General features: G+C 42.1%; 1 protein-coding gene across 1 annotated transcript in view; it reads left to right on the top strand.

Moving 5' to 3' along the window:
• The window catches only part of MECP2 (methyl-CpG binding protein 2), an 86860-nt gene extending 71409 nt beyond the window's left edge, over positions 1-15451 (top strand). Inside the window, exons 2-3 of the mRNA XM_027845764.1 lie at positions 4255-4605; positions 14289-15451. Coding sequence (XP_027701565.1) covers positions 4255-4605; positions 14289-15390 — 1453 coding nt within the window. The 3' untranslated portion in view covers positions 15391-15451. The remainder of the gene's footprint in view (positions 1-4254; positions 4606-14288) is intronic.
• The last annotated feature ends 498 nt before the right edge of the window (positions 15452-15949 follow it).

Raw genomic sequence — 15949 nt, 5'->3', positions numbered from 1 at the left:
ATATAAGGTCTTCTTATCAATGGCTTCCTTGAGGTATAAGTCTAGTAATGATTCCATTTGGACAGCTAGGTGGCACAGTGGATAGAGAACTAGACTTGAAATCAGGAAGACTGATCATCAGTTCCAATCTGGCTGTTCTTACTAGCTGTGTGACCCTGGGCAAGTCACTTAACTCTGCCTCAGTTCCTCATCTGTAAAATGATCTGGATAAGGAAATGACAAACCACTCCAGTATCTCTGCCAAGAAAACAGCAAAATAGGGTCACAAAGAGTCAGACACTACTGAAACAACTGAACAGCAGCGATTCTATTGCTCTAGGTCAAAGAGTATGGAAATTTTAGTCACTTTATTTGCATAATTTTATATTGCTTTCCAAAATGGTTGTATGGATTCACAGCTCCACCAGTAATGTTACTAGTGTATCTATCTTCCCACAACCCCTGCAACATTGATTTGTCCTATATTTTATCATCTTTGCCAATTTTCAGGGTGTGAGATGAAACCTCAGGGTTGTTTTAATTTGTATTACTCTTATTATTAGTGATTTTGGAGCATTCTTTCAAATGGTTGTTATGCAGTTCTGCATTTGAGAACCACACACACACACACACACATACACACATCACCAAACCCTTACTCAAAGTTGATACAAATTTTTCCCCAATTTGACTGCTTTCCTTCTTACTCTAGGTGCATTAATTTTATTTGTGCCAAAGCATTTCTGCAATCAGCTTTATCTATTTTATCTTTTGTAATTGCCTCTATCCTTCTTTGGTTAAGAATACATATCCTACCCGTTGCCATGAGAGGTATGTGATCTGTTTCTCTTCTGATTTTTTCATAATGTTATCTTTAATATTAAGGTCGTATATCCATATAGAATGTATTGTGAAATATAGTGTAAGATGTCGGTCTAAGCCTAATTTCTGCCAAACTGCTTAGCTTTTCCCCACAGTTTTTATCAAATAGGAAGTTCTTGCCTAAGTAACTGATGTTTTCCATTTTATGGAACGCTGGATTATTGATTTTCATTGTTTCTGATTCTTCCTTGTCTAGTCTGTTCCATTGATCTCTCTCTCTCTATTCTTTAACCCAAATCAGATGGTTTTGTTGACTGCTTGCTTTATAATATAGTTTGAGGTCTAGAAGTGCTGTTCTCCTTTCATTCCTACATCTTTTCATCATTTCCCTTGATATTCTAGAGCTTTTATTTTTTCCAAATGAATTTTGTTATCATTGAATTCTTTAAAGTATCTCTTTAATAATTTGATTGGTATAGCGTTAAAATTGTAAATTAAATTTGGTAGCACTGTCGTTTTTATTATTGGCATGGCTCAGTCATGAGGGCTGAATATTCTGACAGCTATTTAAGTTGGATTTAGTGTTTTTCAAGGAGCTCAACTAAGGTACCAGACATGATTTTATTGGTTTTCTAAATGTCCCAGTAATGGAAGCACCTCAATTGAGTACCTTATAGTGAAAGTAACAAATTCCAAAAATATTTAGTAAGGAACTTCAAAATAAAGTTTATACGTACATATTGTATATACATATATAATATGTTTAGAGTATATTTATATATGTATGTATAAGAAATATCAACATATAAGGCAACTAAGTGGCATAGTTATAATTCACTGAACACCTTCTTCCAGTATTTTTGTTTGTTTGTTTTTGGTTTGTTTCTTTTTAAAAATGAATTTTTGGGGTAGATAGGTGGCACAGTGGATAGAGCACAGGCCCAGGAGTCAGTGAGTTCAAATCCAGCCTCAGACACTTGACTTACTAGCTGTGTGACCCTGGACAAGTCACTTAACCCTGATTGCCTCCAAAAGAAAAGACAGACAGATAGATGGATGGATGGATGGATGGATGGATGGATGGATGGATGGATGGATGGATGGATGGATGGGGTTTTGCAGCAAGGATAGCTTATAGTTGTTGAAAACACTATACAGTTTCCCAAATGTGATCTTACCTGCTCTCTTCCTCCTATTCAAGCCTAGGCCAAACCAACACATACCTTGCTTTATTGCTATTGTCTACATACATGTACTTATAATAAAGCTTTCCTGTTGGGTCAAGATTTACCAGGTTGGTTTTTTGGTTTGTTTGTTTCTTTTACCAAATGGTTTCATTTGGTTGAAAATCCCCATCATAGCATCTCTCTCTGCCTAGTCATTATTGGAAGTCCAACCCTGCCAACCTTCACACCTTTAAAATATTACCAGTCTCCTAAGGTATAATACTAGGTGCTCACATTTAACAAGGTAGTAGTGCTAATCAGCATTAGTGTTTTAATAGTCATGTATATAAAAGGTAATTCTAGAGAAGTAAAATATAACCTCTTAGTATCAGTGTTGCTTTGACAGATACCATAGGGTTCTTGCAACTAGAGAGCAGGTCGGGGCAGCTAGATGGCATAGTGGATAGAGCACCAGCCCTGGAGTCAGGAGGACCTGACTTCATATCTGGCCTCAAGACACTTACTAGCTGTGTGACCCTGGGCGAGTCACTTAACCCCAATTGCCTAAAAAAAAAAAAAAATTAAATTAAAAAAAAAACTAGAGAGCAGGTATTCAAACTGGATGATGTTCTAAATTGTGAGGAAGTGGTGACTATAGTCTGTCCACTACTAAGAACTCTATACCCAGCAATTTGGGGCCAAGGCGACCTTTAAACAGTACTGACAGAAGCCACTTGTTCATGAGCCCAAACCAAGAGGGCAGGGAGAAATGGTAGTACCTAATGTGCTGAACTGTAATAGAATATGCTATTTCTCTGGTCGCTAGAAAATATGGGAGAGAAGGATGGTCTTCTGTTTTACCTTGAGAGTAAAGAAGTGGACAGTTGGCAAAGAGCTATGAATCAGCAGGTTTTAGTAGGGGATCCAATTTTTTTTGTTCCTTCTCTAAGCTTCTCTTAGCCCAAATTCTGTTCTTGTCCTTTTGCCTAAATAAGCAGTACCAGTCTTACCAGTGGTGAGACAAAGAAATGGTACTGGTTTTTCCTTAATCCCCATGCTACTCTGGAATCATGTCACCATTCTTTCTTCAGTTGAATCAAAGTTCTACCCAGTAGGTTGGGACCTCACTGGTGAGGCCTGACCCAAGTATTGACATCTGCAGGGTAGAGTTCAACCCTAAGGAAAGAAAGAAATTTGCAATTCCCACTATCTAGGGAAGTGACTGCTTTTGACCAACAGGGAAAAGATGTGCTGTTTGCTTAGTGCTGAAATAATGGGATTTCACATGCCAGCGGAAGTGTGACATCATGTCACATGTCTGCATGTTGACTCATTCAGCAAAATGAAACCATACCAACGGCAATCTTTCTGCCATTAGAGTATTATCATTAAGGCAACCAGGACCCAGGATCATTTCCTTCCAGCCTGTATCCAGGATATTGGGCAGCCTTTTTTTGAATGTTGAACTTCTCTATTTGCTGGTACCAAAGATACCACAGGGCAAAATTTAATTTCTGCCAGAAATGTTATACTCAGAGATGGAAAGTTGAGTCCATTTTTAATTGGACACAGTCTTGATGGGTGTGTCTTCACACTTGTAGACCAAGTGCAGCAGTCTTTGGGATCCAAACCTACAACCTGAAGCAGACCACCCTCTCTACTCTTCTTCATTTGGGGGCACCTCCCTATCTGGCAGCCAAGACTTCCCAATAAGCTAAATGCCATCTGCCTCAGACTAGGCTTTGGAAGCCAAACAAACTGCCTTGGTCTCCTACTTCCTCCAAACTCTTATAATAAGATGGGTTGTTGAGTGAGTGATAAGATGACATAGTGAATAGAGTCCATGACTTGGAATCAGGAAGACCTGGGTTCAAATTCCACCCCTGATACTTTCTGGTAAATGCCTCTGGACAAGGCACTTATCTTTTCCATGCCTCAAGCAACTTTCCCAGACTTGTATCCACTAAGTCATGGATTGTGATCCACATTACTGGGGTGGGGGTGGTGTTCCCACATTGGTAGTTCTCCACAGTGATGAAATCACAGATGCTTCAAGTAGTTGTAATTGTTGCTGCAGCATGGTAGGAAACTGTCCTAGGACTGAGGCCTCCAATTTCATGGACTGCTTGGCCATCAGGAAAGAACAGAAAGATTGGGATTATTGGATGGGGAAAAAGCATACCTTGAATTTCAGTTATGGTTGCAGAGTTCCTTGGGCTCCCCATTGTTTAACATTCTGCAGATTGTGGTGTTCTTGTGATACTTACATGATTATTTAATGCTTCAGGGAAGAACAGTCTGAAGACCAAGACCTCCAGGGCCTCAGAGATAAACCCCTGAAGTTCAGAAAGTTGAAGAGGGATAAAAAGGAGGAGAAGGAAGGAAAACATGAATTCCCACAGCCATCATCACACCAGTCTGCTGAGCCAGCAGAGGCGGGAAAAGCAGAAACATCAGAAGAGGCTGGGTCAGCCCCTGCTGCACCTGAAGCTTCAGCTTCCCCTAAGCAACGGCGTTCTATCATCCGAGATCGGGGGCCCATGTATGATGATCCCACGCTGCCAGAGGGCTGGACAAGAAAACTCAAGCAGAGGAAATCAGGCCGCTCCGCCGGGAAGTACGATGTCTATTTGATCAAGTGAGTAAGAACAAGAATGAGGAGAAGGGGACAACTGGGTGGGGGATTAGAAATATGCTCAGAAGCTGATGGGAATGGCATTGGAGTGGCCTGCTTTTCTTGACCCTCCGTTTGTGTTTTGAGTATCTTCTACTTTGCATCATGTGAAGTAACAGTTGCCACTTGCATGTGACCCAGATCTCCCACTGTATTCCAGTGGCCCCCCATAGGCTGTACCTCCATGACCAGTACCCAGTAGGCCACTCAGGGGGGTCATCTTTCTTAGAAACTGAATTCAAAAAGAGAGCAATAATATGGAGAGTAAATAGGAATTTATTTTAACCAGACAGAAGTTTTCGTTGTTTATCAGTCTTAAGACATGATCCTGTATTCAAGCTACTTGTCTGACAGAAGCTGAAAAAATTAGCCATTCACACAGGTAGGAAAGAGCTGTGGCAGAGTGACCCAAACTCCCTAACTACTAAACTACTAAAAGTCTTTCTAGACTTGTGTTTGGAGGGAGAGCTATGAGTCTTCCCATTAGAAGCATTCCAGGAACACCCAAGTCCCTGGCCAGCCAGCTAGATTGACCTTCTAGCTGTGGCAAATGGAAAGAAGGACAAATGTCCAATGACTTGGGATGAGCTTATAAAGGTTATGAAAATGCTGGTTAGTGTGAGAATTCTTCTGAAGACTACTGGACAGAAACTAACCACACCTCACCTCCCTACCATGGAAACATGCCATTTAATGCTTGAAAGGATTTTTGGCAAGGGTCAGAATAGGGTTACAGCCTGCTATAGCACTTCATCAGGTGTGGTTTTAAATGATGAAGCTTCCCTGGTAATTGTAAAATCCAGTCCTAATAGAGTTCAAACTTAAGCATTTCTTAGACATTTGGTCCCTTTAAACATTAAGTAGTTATCTTTATTAAAGTATCCCAGGTATAAGAGCCATATTTATTTTCCAGTTGGCAATGGTGTGATTTTTTTTTTCCCCAGAGATATGTGTTTTCCCTAGTGCAAACATTTCCCTGGTCTCTGGATGGTGTGACCCACACTGCTTTAATGCATCCAAAGTTCCCACTATGCTAATACTGAGTTTCTTTAAATTGTCCCAGTTATCCTGGTTAGTTGCATGATTGTGGGTTTGAGGCCAAGGAGACATCCAATAATAACAGATTGTGAAGTGCAAGGAGGCCTCAACTATCAATGTTTAGTCCTTTTTCACTGATATTTGTCCTATATATAAGAAATAGCCCTTTGCAATCCATTGTTTCAGTGCTTTAATAGGCCAAGTGAACCCTGCTGTCCTTCAACCTGATTGTTGTTGTTGTCTGTCCTGAGCATTATTCTTCCCATCCCGAGAATGTAAATATTCCTAGGTGCTCCTAACAAAGAATCCTAATCAACACCACTCTCCAATGACTAGATCTGGTCACATGAGCCCCAAGACCTAAGCTCTATTGAAGAATTGTACTTTACAAAAAAATTTGCTACTCCTCAATGAAACTGTAGGAAGACTCATCTTCTGAGTTCCAGTCTGGCCTCAGACACTTAGTGTGTGACCCTGGGCAAGTCTAAGTCACTTCACCTTGTTTGCCTCAATTCCTCATCTGTAAAATGAGCTAGAGGAGGAAATATGGCAAACCACACCAGTATCTTTGCCAAGAAAACCCCAAATGGGGACATGAAGAGTTGGACACAACTGAAAAACAACTGAACAGCAGCAATAAAACTGTAATTTTTCAATCATCTAAATGTTTCTCAGAAAAGCTTTGCCTTTTGTTATCTGTTAGCAGCCAGCCCTCTCTTAGTTTCCTTAAAACACAGATGAAGACACTGAAATCAAAAGTCTGATGTTTTACCTTCTGGCCTCAGCACAGGGCCTCTGGGAACTCTCCTTCCAACAGTGTGAAGCCAGTCACTCAATGGTAATGGCAAAGTGGTGTTTCCCAAATAGACAGATGACCATACGTCTTCTGTCTTGTCTTCTCTGGTCCAGGATTGCCAGTACCAGAAACATATTTGGAAATAAACATGCCCTTTATTATGTTATTAATTACTCTTTGGGCACACTATTTTATTTGCTCCCCTATTTCTAGCCATCTATTCAATCCATGTTCATAGATCCTAATAAATTTTGTTTTGATTGCTGAAGATCATAGTGTGAAAATCTTCTTGTCTTGTGAAGCAGTTATTTTAATGGCGGAAGTGATTAATTTCATACACAAAAGCACTTGTGACACTGTCTTGTAACCGCTTGTGCATTCTCAAAAGCTTGATCTGGCTCATCTTAATAAAGAATTTACCATCTTGCCCAAATATGGTGGCATCTCTGTTGGTCTTCCTCTGGTAGCTAAAATGGTGTCAAGTGTTATTTTCCCCAGGCTAGACTTGTACTAAAACAGCCAAAAGAGTAAGGATTGGGCACTCAAAACACAGAGTTCATGGTCAAATGGATATGTTTTGTCTTCACTCCCTACTTTACCTTTCCTCTCTTGGCTCCTGAAAGGACTTCTGTTTGGTCAGGCTTTTTCTCCTCCCCTGCTTCACTGCAATAAGTCTTTCAGCGGACATTTATTGAACATCTGCTACCCACCAGCAGCCACCATCCCCACTTATGCTTTGGCTTGTGATAGATCATGTAATGAGCTGGAGGCCTCTGTGGGACAAAAGAAAACAGACCTAGTGAAATTGTTAAATAAGCCAAGAAGCAGGGTTTCCTTTGCTACAAGGGTGCATGACAGGTGGGCTGATCCTGACATTCAGGCCTCAAATCCTAGAATAACAATGTCTAAGTTGAAAGGTCATTGAAATTCATCCAGTCCAACTCATATCTGAATCCTCTCTACAATATCCCCAACCAGTTGGCTTCCCCTCTCTCCCTTTAATTTTCAAAGTAACTTGTTCTACCTTTAGATAAACCTAATTATTAGGGAGTTTTTCCTTAGCTTGAGCTGAAATTTGCTCCCAAGCCAATCCAGCAAATATTTATTAATCACTTACTATGTGTGCCCTCAGGGAGTTTACATGGTTACATGGGGTGGTGGGGAAGGTACACCATCCTAAAAATTTCAGCAGTTGGCCTTAGTTCTGCCCTTTGAGATTAAGCATAACAGTGATTTGACATATGACATCCCTTCAAGTATTTGAAGACAGCATTGATGACACTAAATTTCTTCTTCAGGCCCAGTTTATAAACTGTTGCCCAGACACATCTTTCCCCCACTTATCTTTATTTCTAGAACCCGTTGTTGCAGACTGTTGGATCTTTTTGGTTTACAATTCTGTTATTCAACATGTTGGTTATTCTTCCCATCTTACTATCTTCTGAGACTTGAAAGTATATTGTTTATGCCTTTCACCTGAGTCATTGGTAAAAAAAAAAAAAAAAAAAAAGCTGGATGCAGTAGGTTCAAAGGTTCTCTGTGCAGGTGCCCTCTTTCCAGTACACCAGTCCTTTAAAGACCATTCTTTGGTCATTTTCTGGTCATTCAGCCAAGCCCAGATCTACTTAATTATACTGTCACCCATTCCTTATCTCTCTATGTTGTCTACAAGGCTATTGTAAGAGTTATCAAATAGCTTGCTTAGATGTATTATGTCTATAGAATTCCCCTGATTACCAGCCTAGTAATCCTGTCAGAAAAGGAAATGGTTAGGCTAGCATGACTTGTTCTTAATAATCTCATACTGGTTCATAGTAGTCACTGCTTCCAAATTCTCACAACCTGCTTAGAATTCTCTTACCCAAACTTTCATTTTAAATCTCCTTTTCTTCTCCTTTCCCAAACTCTTCGTACTCATTCTCCGTAGTATTTATACTTTTCACGTTACTCAAAATATCCATCCTGACATAATAGGTGAAGCTTACCTATAAAACAGATTCTTTTATCATTGTCTTCTCAAGCTTATGCCAAACCAAAATGCAAGTTTTCTAACTCAACTCTGTCCTTTTAGTTTGCTGGTGCCCCCAGTTATGTGCCTGCTGGCTGTATAGCGTGTTGCACACTGTAGTTGGAGAAGGTGTTGCAAGGGTGTCCCACTGTGTACCTCTCTTCGCTTCCAGTTCTGGGTACACTTAGCTTTGAGGGACTTTTCAGGAGTTCTGTGCCTCACACAACTGCCCCCACTCCCAAGGCTCCAGGGAATCCTCTTCTTTCTTGCCTTCGCATTGATTCTGTTCACATGTGGAAACAGTTGTTGCTGTAGTGGGTTTGTACTGTTGAAACAGTTGAGTCTTGGGTCCTGCCTGAGACCAGCTCATTATGAGGAAAACCCTGACTTTCCAGCACTGATATTTAAAAGATTAGCAGAAATCAGAGAGAGGTTAGAGCAGTTTCAATATCCCCAATAACCTCCCCTCCTGGGTTTCTATCTGTTTAAAAAAAAAAAAAAAAGCCTCTCACTTGCAATTAGAGGAAATATTATACCTGACACACACTCACTAATTGAGCGAAAAAATAACTTCAGTTGGTCAGATGACAATAGCTCACATTTTATATAGTGCTATAAGATTTACAAAATATTTTCCTAACAACAGCCTTGTTAAATGGGTTAGTATCCCCATTTTGCAATTGGGAAAACCAAAGTTTCCAAAGGGAGCATGATATGCCCAGCAGAGCCCAAATTTGAACCGGAGCCTCTCCTGACTAGGTTCACTGTTCTTTCTCCTGTTCCATGCTGGATACATGCTGCCTGAATCCCTCCAGAGTTTGGGAAATGTTGTAGGGTCCTTTAAGACAAAGAAACAAGGAATCTTCTGGACATGTTATCCTCAAGAACACATTGCCCAGCATAAAACTTGCTTAAAAATTTTGTCATTCTAAAGACAGAAGAAACCCATTTTAAGCTAAGTCAAGATTGCTGTCATGATCTGCCCATTTATAGCTCACTAGTATCCTAACCACTGAGATAGGTGTTATGATTTGAGCTCAGGCTTAAAAGGAAAGGCAGGAGCAGCTAGGTGGCGGAGTGGATAGAGCACCGGCCCTGAAGTCAGGAGGATCTGAGTTCAAATCCAGCCTCAGACCAAACACTTAACACTTACTAGTTGTGTGACCCTGGGTGAGTCACTTAACCCCAATTGCCCCCCCAAAAAAAGAGAAGCTTAAAAGGAAAGGCAAGAACCACCTGGCTTTTGACAAAATTATTAACCTCTCTGTCTCTTGTTTCCCCCATCTATAAAATTTAGTCATGCCAACTGATCTCCCAAGGGATTACTTAAAGTGCTTCACAGTGAAGGAGAGCAAGTTTTTCCTAAGAAACATTTTATTCTTTAAGAAAAAAAAACTCATCAAGGTTGTAAGGTATCTTGTTTATCATTACCAATTGCTACTGAATATACTGTCCTTTGACAGAGTACTGATAACCCCAACCTGAAAGGATGATAAGCCTCTAAAAGAAGTTTTGCATATTTGGCCAGCTTTAGGCATCTAACTGAAGAGATACAAAAAAGAGCTTCATCTGATTGTCAACTAGTTAATCCTAGATAGTAACCTGCAAAACAGTAGATTTGGGGTAGGCAGTAGGCATGTATGTTTCAGCTTATGTGATAGAGAAGAGAAATAGTTAAATGAGACATTTATGTGGCCAGTGATAGGATCAAGACTATGTATAGAGACAAGTAAAGCCAGAGTAAGGTAGATGGGCCTGGAGAATAGGAATTAATTCAGACCACCATAAGAACCAAGACTATCCCAGAATCTAAGTGCTGGAAGGGATCTCAGAAGCCATCTTGTCCAATCCATACTTGACCAGTAATCCCTCTCTCTTTAACATACCCAGCAAGTGTCAGCCAGCCTCTAACTTGGAAACCTTCAGTGAAGGAGAATGTGCTGCTTCATCGCATCTATACCCTTCCATACCCAAAACTGAATACACTTCCACAGGTGGTTTGACCAGAGGGAGTATAGTAGAGCTATTCATTCACCCCGTCAAGCATTTATTAAGCACCTCCTATGTTTCAGGCACTGAGGAGAAAAAGACTACCAGTCTCTGCCCTCGAGGAGTTTCATTCAAGGAAAAAATACCATGCTTTTCTACTCAAGGCTTTTCCTGGTCCCCTCAATTGTTAATGTTCCCCACCCTCAGAATTATTTTTTTAACTTCACTATGTACATGTTGTTTTCTCCTGTAAAATGTAATCTAAGGTACATGTCACCTTAATCATGGCTTTCCTCTTCTTTGCTATCACAATTTGTGTATTGGAGTGGTTCCTTGGCTCTAAGATTCCTGCCATTAATACTTCAACAGTATTGATTACTCAGTGATCAGAATCAGGTCCAGAATAGTAGTTCCCTTTGTTACTTCCTCTTCCTTTTAAAGGTTATCATGAAGGCAGGTCACCAATTTATTGGCTGCCCTGTTCTTGGCCATGAGAGTGTGCCAGCAAATGGCCAGATAGTTGAGTTCCCCATGTTACAGTATCAGTGTTTCCATTCCAGGTTTGTGATCTATTGCCCAAACTCCTCATCTGATTCCCCATTCTGTCAAAATGATCTGTTGATCTGCACTCAGGTGTTTTCTACTATGTTTCTCCTCCAAGGTTCCAGGTTAATATTCACTGCTATTCCTCTCAGAGCTAAATTAGAGTCAGGAGCCAAATCTTAGTGGTACATGTTCCCTGTGAGGTCACATTTTCATCCTTGCATCAATATCTCTGGTGCAGTGTTCATTAAGCTTGCTTTGCACATCTGAGGCCATGACTTTCATTGTGGGTTCTCTTCTCTTCTACCATGAACTATTGGTCCTCCCTTTTGCTGTTCTGCCTTCTGCATTGTACCTCCTAATCTCTTTGGTACCAGGTCTGTCAGCTTTGTGTGAAGGGTTTTTTCCTTCTCTCTTTTTCATTTAAAGTTCTCTTGTGAAAGAGTTTACAAGACTCCAGGCAGATATTTTTGGGTGCACTTGATATGAAGGACATTCCACCCCTTGCCAAGACCTGTCATTCCTATATTTTAAGCCATGATCCAGAAATCCAAATCCTATTCTTAGACATCAAGTGTTTAGAGTAGACAGTTCTTAATTTCCCAAATCCTCCTTTCACTTCTGAGTCTACCAAATACAATAAATAGTGGTGATAAAAACCATACCTGGGTACCCAAGGTCTTCAGTTTTTTACGCAGGAGTTCATACTCACTCTAGCAGTGCTTCTAAAGTTCTTTCTTGTGGTATCATTTGTACACACATGAATCACCCAAATTGGCTAGTGGTTGTTAGATTTGACAGTTCTCAAAAGGCTTTCTGTCACATCCTGGATACATGCCCTGGGAAGGCAGGCAGACCTTGCCATTGTTTGTGTCAGGCTGACAAATAGCTGTCGAGGTGTCCCTTTGCCAGGACACACCAACTACTTATTTCATTCCTCCTCTGACTATAGTTGGAAGACCAAGTAAGTTTAGTGTGAGTGGGAGATGTAGGAGGGTAGAAGGTTGTAGGCAGGGAGTAAAATTTCAAAGTTTCAGATCTTAGAGGTAACGCAGTTGGCTGACATTTCTGTATTGCCTTAAGGTTTACAAAGTGCTTTATACATTCATCTCCATTTTTATAGATGGGGAAGCTGAAACTCAGGAAGGTCAAGTGATGTATGTATGGTTATATAACTAATAAACATCCAATGTTACATTCAGAGCTAGATCTCCCCTGCCTCGATGCTTTTTCCCATATATGCCACCCTGCCTCAGAGAGACAAGGTCTGCTTAGCCTGTTTAGCTCACAGGGTTGTTATGAAAATTGAATAAGAATGTATACAAGCATGTTTGGAAAATTATAAGGCATTAGCTCTAAACCTATGATCTCCTTCCCTCCCACCTCCCCAAATACCTTGCTCTAGAAGCCATTCCCTTTCTTTCATTCATTGACAATTTCTTTCTCTCTCTCTCCCCCTCTCCCCCCCCCGCCTGCTCCTGTTTCCAAGTATATTCAGGTTGCCCAATCCTTTAAAAAGCTTATTCATGACCCTTCTCTCTTCTCTCCAGCTACCACCTCATTTCTCTCTTCTACTGCTAAGTATTTTTTAAAAATTCTCTCTAGCCAGTGCCTCCATTTCTCCATTCTCCCTTCACTCCTTTGCAATCTGGCTTTCCCCCAGCCACTCTACTGAAACTGCACTGATGACCAACCAGTCACTAAATCCAGTGGCCTTTTTCCTCTTCTTCCTTAACTTCTCTGCAGCTTTAGACACTGACCTGCTATCTGGCTTCAGAGACGCCACATGCTCCTAGAGGCATCACATCTACCTCTCCAGCTGCTTCTTCTCTGTCTCCTTTGCTAGATCGTCATCCTTTTCTCTCAACCCCTTAAAGTGAGTGTTCTCCAAGAGACTATCTTTGGCCCGCTTTTCTCCCTACAGTTTCTCCCTTGGCAATCTCATTCCCTCCCATGGTTTCATCTACCACCTCTATAAGAATGATTTCCAAGTCTGCTTCTCCAATCTAACCTCCAAGTTCCAGACTTACATCTCCCTATAGCCAGCAAGCTACCTCTACCTTGATATGCCACCAGCAACTAAAACCCAGTATGTCTAAAATTGAGTTTCTCTTCCCCCTACACCTACTTTCCCTCCTGGCATCACTAATTCTGTCTTGAGCCCATCTCCCCTCTAGTCTCCCACATTCAGAATCTTATTTTTCTTGGCCTCTTTCCTTTCCCTTACCTTTCCTATCCAGGTGGTTATCATGGTTCATTGATACAACCTTCACAATACCTGTCCCATCCTTCCTCTTCTCTCTGTTCCCACCCTATTGTAGGCTTTTATTGGCACCCACCTGGACCATTGCAAGAGATTTCTTTCAGATTCTCCTGCCTCTCTCTCTCCCTCTTTCCAACCCATTCTTTTCACTGTTGGTGCTTCTAAAAATGAATGAATGAATGAAGAAAGAAAGAAATCTTCTGCCTAGAAGTGCTTATGACACTCCATTGCTCTTATTTCCTACCAAGTAAAATCCTCACTAGTTGTCCTGACATTTGAATTCCTCCTCTACAACCTGGCCTCACCCTACCTTATTTCATACTGCTCCCCCCCACATACTATGTGCTCCAACCATAGAGGACTACCAGCTGCCGCCTAAATATGTTTGACATGGCTCCCTCTCTTTCTTTGCTCCCTGAATTTCCACCCATCTTTTAGAGACCAGCTCAAATGCTGCCTTCCCTAATCCTCCAAGATGACTACAACCTTTCTCCTTAGCCCTCAGAAGCATTTCGTCTTGTGCCTTACTGATTCACTTATATAATATTGGGTGTTAGAATTATCTGTATTTGTGTCTTCTCTCTCTCCTAGACTGTGCTGTTCATGAGGACAGTATCTTTTTCAAATTTTGCATTTCCTCCAGCTCCCAGCACAGTGCTATGCACACAGTCAGTGCTGAAGAAATGAGGGTTGGATGAATGAATTTTCATTTGACAGATTAGGAAACTGAGGCATAAAGAGGTTGTGACTTGCCCAAGATCACATAGCTCAGTAATGATAGAGGCAGGGTTAGAAACCAAGACTCCTGATTCATCATCCAGCTTTCTCTCCATTGCACTGCACTGGTTCTCACATCATGACCCTCTTCTGCCTCTATTTTTAACACACTTTGACTTGAAGGGAGAAGTTTCTTCTCTATAAAAGAATTCGTTGTCATCTTCTACCTCTCCCACCTATGACATTTCCATGGATAATAGTTAATGGTCATTCTTTCTGTTTCTCTTCCACAGTCCACAGGGAAAAGCTTTTCGCTCCAAGGTAGAGTTGATTGCATACTTCGAAAAGGTAGGCGACACCTCCCTGGACCCTAATGATTTTGACTTCACGGTAACTGGGAGAGGGAGCCCCTCCCGACGAGAGCAGAAACCACCTAAGAAGTCCAAATCCCCCAAGGCTCCAGGGACAGGCCGAGGGAGGGGACGGCCCAAAGGGAGCGGCACAGTGAAACCCAGGGCAACAGCCTCAGAGGGGGTCCAGGTCAAAAGGGTGATTGAGAAAAGTCCTGGGAAGCTCCTAGTCAAGATGCCTTTTCAGCCTTCACCTGGGGGGAAAGCTGAAGGGGGTGGGGCCACCACATCCACCCAAGTCATGGTGATCAAACGCCCTGGCAGAAAGCGGAAAGTTGAGAGCGAGCCACAGGTCATCCCTAAGAAACGGGGCCGTAAGCCAGGGAGTATGGTGGCTGCAGCTGCTGTCGAAGCCAAGAAGAAAGCAATCAAAGAGTCTTCCATCAGGTCCATTCATGAGACTGTGCTGCCCATCAAAAAGCGGAAGACCCGGGAAACCGTCAGCATCGAGGTGAAGGAAGTGGTGAAGCCTCTGCTTGTCTCAACTGTGGGGGAGAAGAGTGGGAAAGGACTCAAGCCTGGAAAGAGCCCAGGTCGGAAAAGCAAAGAGAGCAGTCCCAAAGGGCGAAGTGGTAGCACCTCCTCTTCCCCCCCGAAAAAGGAACAGCAGCAGCAACAGTACCACCACCACCACTACTACCCTTCCTCAGAGTCACCCAAGGCCCCACCCCTTCCTCACCCTGAGCCAGAGAGCTCCAAGGACAGCAAAAGCCCCCCTGAACCTCAGGACTTAAGCAGCAAAGTTTGCAAAGAAGAGAAGATGCCAAGAGGTGGTCCACCCGAGAGTGATGGCTGCACAAAGGAGCCCGCTAAGACTCAGCCTACAGCTGCTGCTGCCGCCACCGCCACCACCACTGCGGCAGCAGAAAAGTTCAAACATCGAGCAGAGGGAGACCGAAAGGACATTGTTTCGTCCTCCATGCCAAGGCCAAACCGAGAGGAGCCTGTGGACAGCCGGACGCCCGTGACAGAGAGAGTTAGCTGACTTTTTAAAAAGTGGATTTAAAAAACAAAAGAATAAAGGCAGCTGTTGTCTCTTCTCCTTATGGGCAGGGCTCGGACAAAGCTTCCCGATTAACTGAAATTAAAAAGGGTTTTTTTTTTTTCAGTCAACTTAGAGTTTCGTGGCTTCAGGGTGGGAGTAGTTGGAGCACTTGGGATGTTTTTCTTACCGACAAGCACAGTCAGGTTGAAGACCTAACCAGGGCCAGAAGCAGCTTTGCACTTTTCTATAATAGGCTCCTTCAACAAGGCTTGCTGCATATACTACTGACCAGACAAGCTGTTTATCAGGCTTTTTAGGGTACACCAGCACCTGCCCTCCATTCATCCCTGTTGGGAGAGGGATGGTGTACTGGTTGTCACTAGAGACCTAACAGAGTAGGGTTAGTGGGAGCTTACATTTTCAGTGCCATTAACATTCTAGTCCAAGGTCTTAAATTATTATGTTGTGGGGTTTTTTTTCCCCCTAAGGGGGCCAGGGGGAGGGGTGATTAGATTCCTTAGGAAAGAGGGTTGAGACAGACATCGGAGCACAGAGCAGT

This window comes from Vombatus ursinus, unplaced genomic scaffold, assembly GCF_900497805.2.
Source record: "Vombatus ursinus unplaced genomic scaffold, bare-nosed wombat genome assembly UNPS02015024.1, whole genome shotgun sequence".
In the NCBI taxonomy this organism is placed as follows: Eukaryota; Metazoa; Chordata; class Mammalia; order Diprotodontia; family Vombatidae; genus Vombatus; species Vombatus ursinus.
This window is presented reverse-complemented; position numbering and strand designations above follow the sequence as displayed.